This window comes from Cucurbita pepo, chromosome 11 (genome assembly GCF_057944985.1).
Source record: "Cucurbita pepo subsp. pepo isolate OVF chromosome 11, ASM5794498v1, whole genome shotgun sequence".
Classification (NCBI taxonomy): Eukaryota; Viridiplantae; Streptophyta; class Magnoliopsida; order Cucurbitales; family Cucurbitaceae; genus Cucurbita; species Cucurbita pepo.
In genome coordinates, this window is record NC_141808.1 from 16,820,939 (window position 1) to 16,835,257 (window position 14,319).

Here is a 14,319-nt window from a genome sequence, read left to right on the forward strand (position 1 = left end):
AGAATTGTACTGCCATTGGTCAGTCACGCCACGCGCTTTGTAAGCGCGTGAACTTTGTACCTTTTATTTTTTTAATAAAATATCGAATTTAATTTAGAACTATTGGTATTGACCATCAAGCGATCGCAGTCCTGCAGAGCCGTAGTATCTAATGAGATAACGTACGAATCTAAACCGTCCGATCAAATTTCGTGAATCTTTAATTCCGAAATTATTGCAGTACTTTCTTTTATAAAATTTTAAAATTTAAAAAAAAAATAATAATACTAAGATTTTAATAAACAATATTCGTTTTTTTAATTTATTAAACTAATTAATTTAAAATTTTATATTATATCAATTGTAACTTAAAATTTTTAACTCGTGGTAATAGAGGGTAAATAGGTAAAAGTTGAATAACTCAATTCTCCTAATTTTTATTCAAATTTCCATCGAACAAAGCACAAAATTTGTGTGTATGGAGTCGGCACTGCATGGTGCGAGATTTCATGTCCATATCGTAACTGTGAGATCTCACATTAGTTGGAGATGAGAACATAATATTTTTTGTAATAATGTGGAAACCTATCTCTAGTATACACGTTTTAAAACCGTGAGAGACATGTAACAGGTCAAATCATACAATATCTGCTAACATTTCTTGTAATAATGTGGAAACCTCTCTCTAGTATACACGTTTTAAAACCGTGAGAGACATGTAACGGGTCAAATCGGACAATATCTGCTAGCGTTGAGCTTGTACTATTGCAGTAACTTTGACTTATTAGAGTTCGCGCTCGAGTACTACGCCAGCAAGTTAACCCTAAATGTTAGACGAACACGACTCTCCACAATGGTATGATATTGTCTATATCTGTGACTAAGTTCTCATGGTTTTGCTTTGTACTTCCCCAAAAAGTCTCAAACCAATGGAGAGAGTATTGTTTGTTTATAAACGCATGATCATTCCCTAAATTAGTCGACGTGCGACTTTCATCATCCAACACTAAGAACAATAGAATACTCAAATTTTTAATTGAAAATTTGATAGAATAGTCAACTATTACCATTGAAGAAATAGTATTTGAAGAAAGAAAAAGATGATACGTGGCATTTGAATCATCTTCTATTATTACTGCAATTCATACGTGGCACTTTCAATGTCTTTATTGTTTTGTTGCAATGAACACGTGGCACTTTCTATGTGGTGCTTTTAAGTAGAATTGCACTTTCATTATTCACCAACCGTCCTGGGTGTCCCATTGGTTGGAAATGGGCGTGACAATGACCCACGTGTACGTGGCCTTGGAAAAACCAACAGCTCCTTCCATTTTCAACTTTGAATAAAGGCTTCTTTAAAGGGAAAAAAATAATAAAAATATATATATTAATCTAATCCATATTGGATGAATTGTGCTTTATTTTACTGGATGAATTGTGCTTTATTTTATTGTTTATTTTAAAAGAAAATTCGGTTTAGTTCGTAACTTCAATTTTTCCCCCTTCAATTAACTCGATCAACCCAACCCTACTGCCAATCTTACCGTTGATTGTACAATTCATGTCCATCAGAGCAGATGTTGTTCTCTCTAAGCTTTCTCTTATGGCTTTCTTCTCAAGATTTTTAAGACGCGTCTTACAAACATTGAAAGGAAACCAAAAAAAGACAATATCTACTAGTAGTGGACTTGAGTCGTTATAAATGGTATTGGAGTCGGATACCCGACAGTGTGTCAGCTAGGACGCTAGGCCTCGAAAGGGAGTGGATTGTGAGATCTCACATCGATTGAAGAGGGGAACGAGTGCTAGTGAGGACGTTGAGCCCTGAAAGGGGGTGAATTGTAAGATCCCACGTTGGTTGGAGAGATAAACGAAACAGTTTTTTATAACGTGTGTAAACCTCTTTCAAGAAAACGCGTTTGAAAAACCTTGAGGAAAAATCCAAAAAAAAAAAAAAGTTTAAATAAGACAATATTTACTGTAAATAGAATTAGGTTGTTACAATTATTATGAAAATTAAAAATATTTGATGTAATGTAACCCAATTAATGCTCTATTAATGATGTATTGTGAGACGTAAATATTTGATATTTAAATTTTGTGAAATTTTAGGCACAAATATAAAAAATTTAAATAATTAAAAAATAAATAATCCAACTAAAAAAGGGAAGGTTGGACTCGGTTATAAATCCCATCGGGGTCACGCGTTACGGAAATGATTTAATGTATTTTTGTTTATTTGATTTTATATATATATATATATATATATAAATGCATATCTCAATTAAGTATATATAAATTATAACTAAATTTATTATTATTAATATTATTATTTTAATTTTGAAAACTAACACTTGGGAAGAAAAATAAAATATAAGAATATAAAATTCGCACTTCCCAAGGAGAAAGAAATTAGTGGGGTATGATTCTGTGTGGCACGCTTATGTCCAATCGGCTACAATCGAGAAGGCAACGTGCTGCCCAATCATCCATTTCTCGACCTTTCAGCGCCCCTGAAAAGTGTAAACTTTTCGCCCTCTAATTTCCTGCTTTTCCCATAATATACTTTATTTTTTCCCTGCAAAATCATCCACGTAATTAAAAATTAGTTTTAAAAAATAAGTTCAATTTTGAAACTAAAAAAAAAAAAAAAACTATATTTTTTCTTTTAAAATTGTCCTATAATTTAAATGGATTTTTAATGGACGGTGAAAAGTTTACAAAATAATAATAATAATAATAAACAAAATTTGCAAAAAAAAAAACTTTTTATTTTAATTTTTTTAATAAAAATTATAACTTTAAACTACATTGACTGACCTGACACAATATCTATCACTCACTCGGTGTAGTGTGAATAGATATGATAATATTATTACCGAACAATACAAAGTTAAGAATGAGAAAATAAAATTGAGATTGAAGGTTCAATCTTTATTGATATTTACAACGTTTAAATAGATACAATATGCCAACTAATAAGGAAAATATAACTAACTAAATATTGGAAATAAAATAAAATATACTAGTAATCAAATTTAACGAAATATTTCCTCACTAATATATATTTCAAATATTAAATGATTATAAATATCATATAATCCACAACTAATTCAAATTAGAAATAAGTTGCACTAAATTCTGACATAGCCGTAGGTGGTATGTGGAAAATTATAAAAATAATAATAATTATCGTGAAAATGTACTTGTGTTCATTCTTGAGGTTCTAGAATCTCTACGCTTCTCACTTTAGAGACGCACTGTATAATTTCAAAACTAGAAACATCTCCCGTAACCACCACCGTCTTCCCTTCAAAATCTACCTTATATGAGTCCACGCCTGAAAATAATAACAATAATAATTTATTAATGAGACATTTCAATATAGAATTAATTCTTATTATCATTATAAAAAGCTACTTAATATGGTGTATAATAAATCTTTAAATTTTAAAGCTATAAAAAAAAAAATTATAACATATTAAATATAAATTTTATTTTTTTAATAGACATATTAAATTTTAGAATTCTAGAATATATATAATTTATTAGATACAAAATAAAATATTAATATACCCAGTAATTAAATATTATTGTTAATTAGACTTCAATTCAATTTGATTCTCCACTAATAAAGGGCTTTTTTTTTTTTTTTTTCATAAAAAGACATTTTTTTAAATTAAAAATAAATAAATACCCTATAATTTCATTGAATTATATTAAAAAATTATGTTAAATTACAACCAATTATTATTATAACGAATATTATAGATATAAATTTTAAAGAGTACCTTCTATCTTGCCGATGTTCTTCTCAACCCTTCTGGCACAGCCATTACAATGCATTGACACCCTCAGCTCCACCACCTGAAAATTAAAAAAAAAAAAAAAAAAAAAAAAAAAAAAAAAAAAAAAAAAAAAAAAGAACGCTACTTTATTATTTATTTAAAACTACATTTTTTTCATAAATAAAAATGATTTATTTTAGCTAAGTTGAGAAATTAATTATTTTAAATTAAACGCTTTCAAATCAAATTTATATTTTTGAAAATATCAAAATGTCCTCACTGTTAGAGGAACACGACTCTCCACAATGATATGATGATGTTGTCCACTTTGAGCATAAGCTCTCCTGGCTTTGCTTTGGGTTTCCCCAAAAGGCCTCATACCAATGGAGTTAGTATTCCTCACTTATAAACCCATCATCATTCCCTAAATTAGTCGATGTGGGACTTCCATCATCCAACACTCACAAATGCATTCCATCGTTGCCGCTGCTCACCCGCGGCAACAACAATCACCGGCCACTTTGCCAGCCATTGACGATGATCGCACGGTTGTAGTGTTTTATTTAAATACAAATTCAAAATCGCTTTTATTTTTTGAAAAGAAAAGAAAAAAGGGGAAAAAAAGAGGAAGGAAGGGAATGTGACCTTGGGGTTGGTTTGTTGGTTGGTACGAGAGATCACATCGTTGAGTCTGAGAAGGTGTGAGTTAGGTTGGTTAGGCATTAATGGCTGTTTGGGCTCAAAAGTGGCTTCAATTTGGAAGCACGAACTGGAAGCTCCGGAATTCATGAAACACGAAAACACTTTCCCAATGCCCACCGCCTTTCCCATTCCCAACGCTCTCTCTCTCTCTCCTTCCTTAACTCAGATCAGATCATCAAAACCAAATCAATACATACATATTTATATACTCTTTCATCTTCCTGCCATCCCCCATTGACTTCCTCGTGTATATATATATATATACACTCTAAACCGTGTTCAGATGATTCTTAAAATATTCTAACAGATATTGTTTACCTGGGTTCATTATGTGTAGTTGTTAGTCTTATGGTTGTAAAACGTGCATGGTAAGAAGAGATTTTCGTACTGTTAGACAAACGCGACCCTCCACAATGGTATGATATTGTCCACTTTGAGCATAAGCTCTAATGGCTTTGTTTTGGGCTTCCCCAAAAGGCTTCACACCAATGGAGTTAGTATTCCTCACTTATAAACCCATGATCATTCCTTAAATTAGTCGATGTGAGACTTCCATCATCCAACACGTACCTTTATAAGGAGTACTCTGTTCTCATTTTTATCTGACCTAATCGCACTTTGATGGCAGCGGACTTGCGATTGTGCGGCACTCACTTCTCAGCAACAAGTGAGTTAAGCTTATTCGTTCTTGCGTCGCCTATGACCAACTGACGTATGCTCGAACCTCTGACCCTGGTTCGAGAATAAAGTTTTTAGAAAACGGGAGCATAGAGATTTCAAAAGAGAATTTTGAAACCAAAATTTGAGAAATTGAAATTGGTGTTATATGGGAATGTAAGAAAAAGACAACAACAACCTCTTACTGCGTATAACTATCGCGTAAGGAGTGTGAGATCACGTAATCTTACATATACTTTAAATATTTTTTTAATAAATTAATACAAATATTTGTAAGTTTTGCATTTTAACTTAAAAAAAAAATTATAAATTTTCAAAAGTTTTAATAATACTCTTAACTATACAAATAAATAAAAAATATTCTTAAACTTAAAATATATATATATATATATATATATATATATTATAAAAAACATTCTTGAACTTAAAAAAAAAAAAAAAAAAAAAAAAAAAATTAAAATTAAAATTAAAATTAAAATTAAAATTAAGTTTACCCTGAATTTTAGATAAAAATGTTAATAATTAGTTAATACATTTGAGTTTTACAAAATTTATTCCTACAATTTTTTAAAATTTTAAAAAACACATTAAAATATTTAAAAAAAACTTAAAAAACAAGTCTATAAAGTGTCAGTATATTAACGATAAAAAAAAAAAACTTTTTTGAACTTATTTTTACAGAGGTTAAGGGTGTTTACCTTACCTTTAAAATTTCATGAGTGTTTTTTAAGCAAGTACTAATGATAACTGCATTAGTGAGACTTTTTAATGTTTAAAGGTATTTTTTAGACGCGGCTAGAAGTTCAAAAGTAATTTAGAACAGATGATTTTCATCTAATTATAAATATATTTTTTAGACTTTTAAAAAATGGAAGGGTATTAATTATTTGTTCCTAATGTACTAATTAATGATAATATGCTTAATTTAAACTAACAATATTTAATTAAATCGATTTGAAAAGAAAAAAAAAACTTTATTTTATGAAATCACATGCTCAAGCATTAAAATCCTTCAAGACTTTATTGCATATTCATAACATATTTAATCCATCACTTGATCCAATAAATGTCGGCTCCATAGCTTATTATATATCTCGATTTACATAATTTTTATAGACCACAAAACTAACGGAATATAAACTATTATTAATTAAAATTTTAACACATTTAATGTGATTTTTTTGTATACTTATTATTTTTATAATATCATATATATTATTAAGCGAGTTTATAAGGTGAAATATTGTATTTATTATTATTATTATTATTATTATTACCACTATATTTAAAAAAAATATAATTTTGTATTTTAAAATTTCAAATTCAAAATTTAATAACCCTAATATTTTAACTTATTTCAAAATATAAAATATTATTTATTAATTTTAAAATTTTTAAATATTTTATAGTATTTTGAGAAATGTGCGTACTTAATTATTTTATTAATATCTTCCATTTTTTTGAAATCGAGACTTTCACATTTGGGTCGATATCAACATTTTAAATTTACTGAGTTTCATAATTCGTTGGTTCCTCGAGACGAATACACATACTGATCCTCGATCAGTGTTTCTAGAATTTGATTGGAAGATTCCTAATGTTATTGTTATTATTAATATTTTGTTTTGAAATATAGGGCAGGTTGGTCCATGTGCAAATCATTATAATAATTCAAAGATGCTAAAGGGGCTAATTTAAAATAAATAAATAAATAAATAAATAAATAAATAAATAAAATATGGCCAAAATATTTTGCAACATGCCCAGCCATGTTAGTGCACGTGCTACTCGCGTGAGAATAATTGCCAAATGGCATGCGCGGCCGGATTATGTATTTAATAAGTGTGTTTTATGTAGTAATTTTGGTGTATATTATTTTGCAACTTTAAATATATACTTAGGATTTTCAACTTTAGGTTATATCAATTAAATGTAACGAATGCTTATAAAAATAAATTATTATTTTTAATAAAATTGTGAAAATACTATTTTGTCCCTACTTCATTTTGCGTATAATAACAATAGTTTAAGTATATTAAATTTCTACTAATATTTTTTAACGCGAGTGAGTTTAAAATCTACCTTAAAGGTAAATCAATGTTACTGTTCATAGTTAAAATGTCAATGAAACTCGAGAAAAAAATAATAAAATATCCCTAATGTGTATATAATATAATTAGCAAATATTTTATAAAAAGTATAAACTAATTTCTTATTAATTTAAGTAATATTTTTGTCTCTTTGGAAATATTCATCAAAATTAGATTTTATTTATATTTTAATTTAAATTTTCCTAAATTTGAGACATTTAACCATTTATTTAATTTTGACTTAAATATAGTTTAATTAATTAATTAAGGCAATGATTAAACGTCACAACTATAGAATATTAATTTATTTGAACCCAACCTAATTCAAATTGTACCATCGGAGTCATCAATTTTTTTGAGTATCAGATTTAAATTTAAATGTTAAATTAAATCTAAATTTTAAATTAGATAAGTTAACTTAAATGAAACAATTTCAATTAATTATTTTAAATCTGAAATTAAAATTAAATAATTAAACAAAATAAGATTAGTTAATTTAAATCTCAAATTGTGAATGAAAATACAAATACATGGACCTATTTTCGTAAATTCCCACCGCCAGCTCTTTGAATAGACCACATTGATGGAGCATCCTAGTTCTTCAAGATGTGAAGTACCTCCAACCCGAGCCCATAACTAATGGGCTTAAAGTTTCTAAATTGGGCCTGATGGGCTTCAGTTATCAATTTGTCAGATCCTTTGCCGACTCGTCGTCATAATACTTCATCTGTCTCCATCCAGTTTCTGACATGTCGACCCATTTGTTACGTTCGGCGCAGTAATAATGACCAAAATGGTAATTATAGGAAAAATAGAGGGCAAATAATTAGACGACAGTATCCATTTCGATTTGACTGTCACACCAATTTCGACAAAGGATAAAGACTAACAGTCCAATGCCATGGAAAAGTCGGGCGCGCGCGCGCGAGAAACGTAGGAACAAGATAATTACTCTACACCCGAGAACAGCGTAACATACCCCAGATCCATTCCCTTTCTCTCTCCTCCGTTTCTTCTTCCATCTCTCTTAAGTTTTTTAGGCAAAAGCAGGAGCAGTTTTCTTTCAGCTCTTAGCTGGCCGTAGATACCGATACTGAAGAAAAAGGACCTGCAACTCTCTCTCTCTCTCTCTCTCTCTCTCTCTCTCTCTCTCTCTCTCTCTCTCCGTTTTCGTTCTTACTTTGTTCATCAGCTGTTGGTGGATCGATTGAGTTTTATGGTCAGCTTGAAAGGCTGCTGAACAAGAAGAAGTAATCGTGGTTGTCTGCTGATTTCTGTTCGTTTCGGTTTTCGTTTCAATCTTCTACTTGCCTAGGGTTCTACGGACGTTATTATTTCTGATTCTACTCGAGTTCTTCAACTGAGGTGAGGTTTTATCTTTTCAGATCCGCTGTTTTGATTGTTGGACTGGTGGTTGTTAAATTGAGGTTTTGTTTGATTGCTAAAAAAGGAATGTATATTTGAAATCGTTGATTGTTGACTTCTCCAGTTATGTATTTGAATTTCTGTAAGTTTGTTTTTGAATTTACTGCTCTTGAAATGAACACTGGATAAGACGTTGTATTCACGTTTTATATATATGTTTCGTGAAACTTATAGGTCATGCAGTGATTTTGGCCATTTGAGCTCTTCTGTTTGGTGTTTATTGCTGTTTGTTTTGGCTAACATTGATCTCAATTGATGTAGGTTGACACATATGGCGAATCGAGTGAAGGAGGATGAGAAGAACGAACGGATTATTCGCGGTCTTCTGAAACTGCAGGAGAATCGCCGGTGCATCAACTGCAACAGCCTGGTACACTATTACTACCTTTCTCTCAGTGTTTTCTCGAGCTAGATATCACGTAGCTTCACTATATGAAGTTAAATATTCGTTTTGCTGTATTGAAATTCCAGTCGTTCTTTTGGCCTGCTCTCGATTTAGCTTCTTTGAGATCTTAGTTCCACGAAAAGAAGTTAGAATGATCATTTAGAAGTCACAAGACCTTTGGTTGTAATTTTCACGTGAGATTCAATCAATTTTATTGAAACACTTGCAGGGACCACAGTACGTCTGCACCACTTTCTGGACGTTTGTTTGCACAACCTGTAGTGGAATACAGTAAGTGCATCTTTCTTATGTTTGGTTCTTGTATTTTCGATTTTTCCAAAGACACGCAAATCAATGGTCATATATTTCATTAGTCTTATGGAGATACTTTCTTATATCTTGTTCATTTAATTGATAAAAACTTATTTGATTTGACTAAAATAGCCGCGAGTTCACACACCGAGTAAAATCAGTATCAATGGCCAAATTTACTTCTCAAGAAGTTAGCGCTCTTCAAGAAGGAGGAAATCAGGTACATGCTGCACATGGATGGATACTTTCATTTCTCAGAGATTCACCTTTACACTGTTAAGAATCATGATTTTCTTATATTTCCTTTTTTTTTTTTTTTTTTTTTTCTATTTTCAATTTCAAAGCGTGCAAAGGAAATTTACTTTAAAGAGTTGGATCCACAACGTCATTCTTTTCCTGACAGCAGGTCATTTTATTTTACTGTTTTTATCATTATCTTTATTATTTTTAATGCTATACCATTATGTTAGTCCAAATGGATGTCGTTCTGAGAGAAACTTTTCCTTCCAGTAACGTTATGAGACTCAGAGACTTTATCAAGCATGTTTATGTGGACAGAAGATATAGTGGCGACAAAAATTTTGACAAGCCACCTAGGGGGAAATCGGTGAGATGCCTCAAACCTTCTTTTCTAATTTCTCTGAGATATATCTGAAGTTGAACGCAGTAACTTTTATCACTTGATTGTTTGGATTTTATTATTTTATTATGATTCTACACACAAAGTGATCTTAATAGAATTCCTCTGTGATCTTATACAGGGTGAGAAAGAGGACTTTTATGAAGCCAGGAGAACAGATACATATCAAGGTGGTTCTAGAAGCCCACCATATGAAGACCGCCGTTACAATGAAAAGTCTAGTCCTGGGGGAAGAAACTTTGATGAGAGAAGAAGTCCAGGGTCTGATCATGATAATCGGCAGTTTGGTGATTTTAGGAGAAGTCCTGCTCGTCCTGAGGTTGTAAGTGATTGGCGTCGAGAAGATAGGTTTGGAAATGGTAAAAAAGTAGAAGATGGAAGATTATCTGATGGAGATTCAAAAATTGGAGGCAGGTCACCTGAGCGACCAAATGACCTGGATGCTTCCAGTCCCCCCATGGTGCGACCTGTTAGGGATATTTTGGGGGAGAACATATCCCCACTACGTGTAATTGAACCACCAAAAAGTAGTGGTACTAGCAAGGTTGCTGATAGCTCGGTGCATAAGCAGGTGAGATTTTCTTTCACAAACTTTTATATTCATTGCAATTATATATATGTTTCAGATTGATATTCTTATCATATTACCCTTTCCCCTTTTATTTATGTTTATCTGCATGATATTTTCCATTAATTCCATTGTCATAACCTTTCATCCTTCTGAGGACTGGTATCTGTCCATTTATTTGAGCTGCTGGGTTTAATATTGATCTCATTTAGTCTGTTTCTTGTTGTCTCAGTGAGAGCCTTTTCTATGACTGGTGTAAAGTTTATATATCTACCTATTAGACGTTTTGGACTTCATTGTAACAAATATTACCAGGTTGTAATATGATAATATGTGGGAGATTTAAGTTTACCATATTATAAGAGTAGGTGGAATGATTTAGATATTTATGCTCAGTACTCAATTCCCATGGAACTAGTTTTAGTTAGCTCCTCTTGTGAAATTGATTTATATATATCATCACATGATAGGGTTTTCACGTGAGAAACCTTCACATGCAGCAACTATGGATCCTCATTATCAATTTCAGGATTTTGATCTGTGCCTTGCTCTGCCTCTCCTTTTTGCCATTCCCTCATAATATTGTGCTATTTGTTGCGAGCTTTTGTAACATGCTACTTGTGAACCAGTGGATGTTAACACATCAACTGCCATTCCATCTTTTAGTGATTGTTAGTAATTATTATTTTCCATTGCGTTTACTATTGTTCTCTTCCATTGTTTCTGGAGTAAATTGTATGTGAACTGACACCATTTATTATTTAAATTTCAGAGAACCGCTTCTTCCAGTAGCTTAGGGTCCATCAGTGAGAATGTCGTTGAAACTAAATTGGAACCTTCTGGAAGTTTAATTGATTTTGATGCAGAGCCTGAACCTATTACTTCAGCAGTTCCACAGCCACCACAAAGTTCTGCTCCACAATCTGTAACACACACAGCGAACTCTAAAAGCGACAACAATTGGGCCTCATTTGATGTTGCCCCTCAGGCACCTCCTGCTCCTGCTAATGTTGGCACATTAGAGTCTGTACTTTCCCAATTGTCAGTTTCAGGATCACATGCTGCTACTGGTGCTGTACCGACTGCACCGGTAGGCAACATGACAATGTTACCAACTGGTTTTTCTCCCTCTTTTGGATCAGGAGGGAACATTCATATGCCTCTTCCCTTTGCTGGCGGAGCACCTTCAGTTGCACCAGGGGCTGGCTTGTCAACATTTCCTCCATCAGGTGCTTCAGCAGCTGGCCCTTAATTATACTTATGTTATTAGTCCATATTGCTAAAAATGCTTTTCATATTTTCTGGTGCAGGGCAATGGTCTAATATGCAGCCACAGACACATTCTTTATTTCCTGGTGGTAATTCTCAGTCTGTGGGTCAACAGTTTCCACCATCAATCGACAGATCCATCAATCACATGGTTCGTTTGTTGAAGACTTGCTTGCCTTTCTATTTTTCGATGGTATTTTGTTTAAAACAAACTTTATTCGTCTTATTTCTTCTGGTGGTTTCTTGTAGCCATGGAATCCTTCACTCTCCGTTAACTCCCAAGGACCTCCAAGTAATCCAGCAGCACACACACCGCAAGATTTTTCGACCCCTCCGCAGGCTATAGCTTCTGGTGTACCACAAACTTCTGCACCCGAAGTAAAGCCAAGCGGGAGAAAAGAATTGCCAGCTGTAATTACTTTTCTCCCCTTATCTTTGGTGTCCCATTAAGTAATTATCTTTGGCTTGTGTTCATCTTCTTGCATTTTATTACAACTGACAAGTTTCCAATCATCTGCAGGATCTTTTTGCGTTTAATTACTCATCCTACCCTGCACCAGTTCCAGGGTGGCATACTGTTCCGCCACACCACATGGTATATGCAATGCCGTATAATTCTGCAACGGTATTCTTTCTGCCTACTCTTGAGTTTGGTTTTTTCCTTTTGGGTATTTTCATAACGATATCCACGAACATTTGTGTCTCTAAACTTCATACACTTTTACAGCCCGTCCCAAGTTTTCCACAATCTTCAACATCTACAAATCCATTTGATCTCAGCCCCGAACAATCTCAGGTATGTTGATGTTAATTTTTACATTTGGCCTTTTTTAATTTATAAAGTTGGCTGTGTAATCTTGTCACAACTGGGTTAGAATATTGATCTGCTCCTTGTGCATGAATTCACACTTTAAAATTCTAGTACCTTAAATTCATGCCTACTGTTTTGTTGAACTTCCATACTTGCTTCTGTTAACTTTAATTTTTATTAGTTAATAAATTGAAGTATGCTAGATTTTTCTTGGTTTATTCACTTGTTAATTTAGTATCAAATCCATATTAAAGTATGCATCTTGTTCTTTATTTTCTTCAACAATTTACACGGACCCCTGCATTCACTTTTTATGCAGTTTCCTTCCATGGCACCATTGCCAAATCCTGGGCAACCTGCATCAAATTTAACAACTACTCCCGGCTACGGTAATCATCCCACATCAACATGGATGCCACACCAGCCACCATCTAACTTACTGCAGCCGCAGTTCCCTCCCCAGGCGCCACATCCATCTACAATGCCTTCAGGTAAAATGATCTCGTCCTTTTTAGCATGTTGCACGCATTTAACATCTACAATGGTTGATGTTCTAAAATTCTGCTTTGATATCTTAGGGCCGCCTTATATGGGACAGCAAGTAGCCCAACCTTATAGGTAATTTGCTGTTTTCTTTTCATAATTTATGCATACTGGAAAGGAAAATCTATTGCATGATAAAAATACTTTACATCCTGTTTGGTAACCATTTGATTTTTTGTTTTTTGATGTTTGAAAATTAAGCTAATAAACAATACTTCCACCTATGAATATTCTTTGTTTTGGTATCATATCCGCTTTTAGTTTTGAAACCTAAACATAGTTTTTAAAAACATGTTTTTGTTTTTGGAATTTAAGTTGAATGTTTTCTTAGGAAAGGCAAAAACTATGGTAACGAAATTGGGCGAAAATAAGCACGATTTTCTAAACCAAAAAACCAAATAGTTATCGAGTGGGACTGGACTTGCAAATACCAAATGAGTTTTTGCCATATGTTTCAGGCATCCTGGACTTGGCAACTACGGTCAGGAGGGATCCGCTCATATGTACACCGATATGGGCCAGCAGACAGCTGTTAGATTCTCAACACCCTCTACTCCGAACCCTTTCTCATCCACCACCGGAGGTAACCCATTTGGCTAGTGGCAGAATGGACTAGCCCTGGCATTGTCTAAATTGGTCGCCAACAAATCCCTCGGTGAAAAAAGTTTTGGTATTCATTGCAATGCTCTTGTCATATATATATATATATATATATATATATGTTCTGTTAATCAGTGAGATAAAAGAGAGTCAAAATTATCTTTATTGGCACTGTACATTTTGTTTGATGTCCGAAGGGGGAGATCGATCTTAAGGAAGAAAGAAAGAGAGAGGAGTCAGAAAATATAGGAGGCTTAAGTTCAACCCAGATTTGCATCAATGGAGAGGCCCACACTATTTCTCTAGGCTACGATGGTAATTTTAGGTGTTAGTAAGAGTTTCTTTCGATCGGGTTATTTGTTTTTTTATTTTATTTTATTTTATTTTATTTTATTTTGTTAATTACATAATTTGTTCATTGTTGTGAGTTTATGATATATAAGCTGTTGTAGCAGACACGGATCAAATTGCAGGCTTTGCAGCGACGGTTCATCTGTTGAAATTCATGTATGATCTCTCTCTTACCTCA

At 32.7% G+C, this 14,319-nt stretch overlaps 2 protein-coding genes across 3 annotated transcripts; one reads left to right on the plus strand and one right to left on the minus strand.

The window, feature by feature from the left end:
* Nucleotides 1–3,026: 3,026 nt before the first annotated feature.
* On the minus strand, nt 3,027–4,622 carry LOC147790435 (protein SODIUM POTASSIUM ROOT DEFECTIVE 2-like). Its single transcript, XM_087128423.1, has 3 exons — nt 4,413–4,622; nt 3,771–3,846; nt 3,027–3,319 (listed from the first exon to the last, which is right to left on the minus strand). The coding sequence occupies exons 1-3, from the start codon at nt 4,596–4,598 to the stop codon at nt 3,192–3,194; spliced, it is 390 nt and encodes a 129-aa protein (XP_086984549.1). The 5' UTR covers nt 4,599–4,622; the 3' UTR covers nt 3,027–3,191.
* A 3,644-nt stretch (nt 4,623–8,266) lies between these two features.
* On the plus strand, nt 8,267–14,296 carry LOC111805415 (uncharacterized). 2 transcript variants are annotated; one of them, XR_015422918.1, is made up of 16 exons: nt 8,267–8,602; nt 8,924–9,032; nt 9,277–9,338; nt 9,492–9,579; nt 9,704–9,765; nt 9,870–9,966; nt 10,121–10,570; nt 11,340–11,796; nt 11,878–11,987; nt 12,086–12,247; nt 12,357–12,461; nt 12,564–12,632; nt 12,967–13,138; nt 13,226–13,265; nt 13,649–13,860; nt 13,988–14,296. XR_015422918.1 is itself a non-coding variant. In XM_087128414.1 (15 exons), the coding sequence occupies exons 2-15, from the start codon at nt 8,934–8,936 to the stop codon at nt 13,788–13,790; spliced, it is 2,115 nt and encodes a 704-aa protein (XP_086984540.1). In that variant the 5' UTR covers nt 8,267–8,602; nt 8,924–8,933; the 3' UTR covers nt 13,791–14,296. The 2 variants fall into 2 exon arrangements, 1 of the variants encoding a protein (XP_086984540.1); XM_087128414.1 differs by having other exon boundaries at nt 13,649–14,296.
* Nucleotides 14,297–14,319: the final 23 nt, after the last annotated feature.

Coding starts and splice junctions, on each gene's coding strand:
- LOC111805415 (XM_087128414.1), top strand. CDS start 8,934: ATGGCGAATCGAGTGAAGGAGGATGAGAAGAACGAACGGATTATTCGC. Junction 10,571..11,339: donor ATAGCTCGGTGCATAAGCAG/GTGAGATTTTCT, acceptor TTTAAATTTCAG/AGAACCGCTTCTTCCAGTAG. Junction 11,988..12,085: donor ACAGATCCATCAATCACATG/GTTCGTTTGTTG, acceptor GGTTTCTTGTAG/CCATGGAATCCTTCACTCTC.
- LOC147790435 (XM_087128423.1), bottom strand. CDS start 4,598: ATGGGAAAGGCGGTGGGCATTGGGAAAGTGTTTTCGTGTTTCATGAAT. Junction 3,847..4,412: donor ACCAACAAACCAACCCCAAG/GTCACATTCCCT, acceptor TTTAATTTTCAG/GTGGTGGAGCTGAGGGTGTC. Junction 3,320..3,770: donor GAACATCGGCAAGATAGAAG/GTACTCTTTAAA, acceptor TATTATTTTCAG/GCGTGGACTCATATAAGGTA.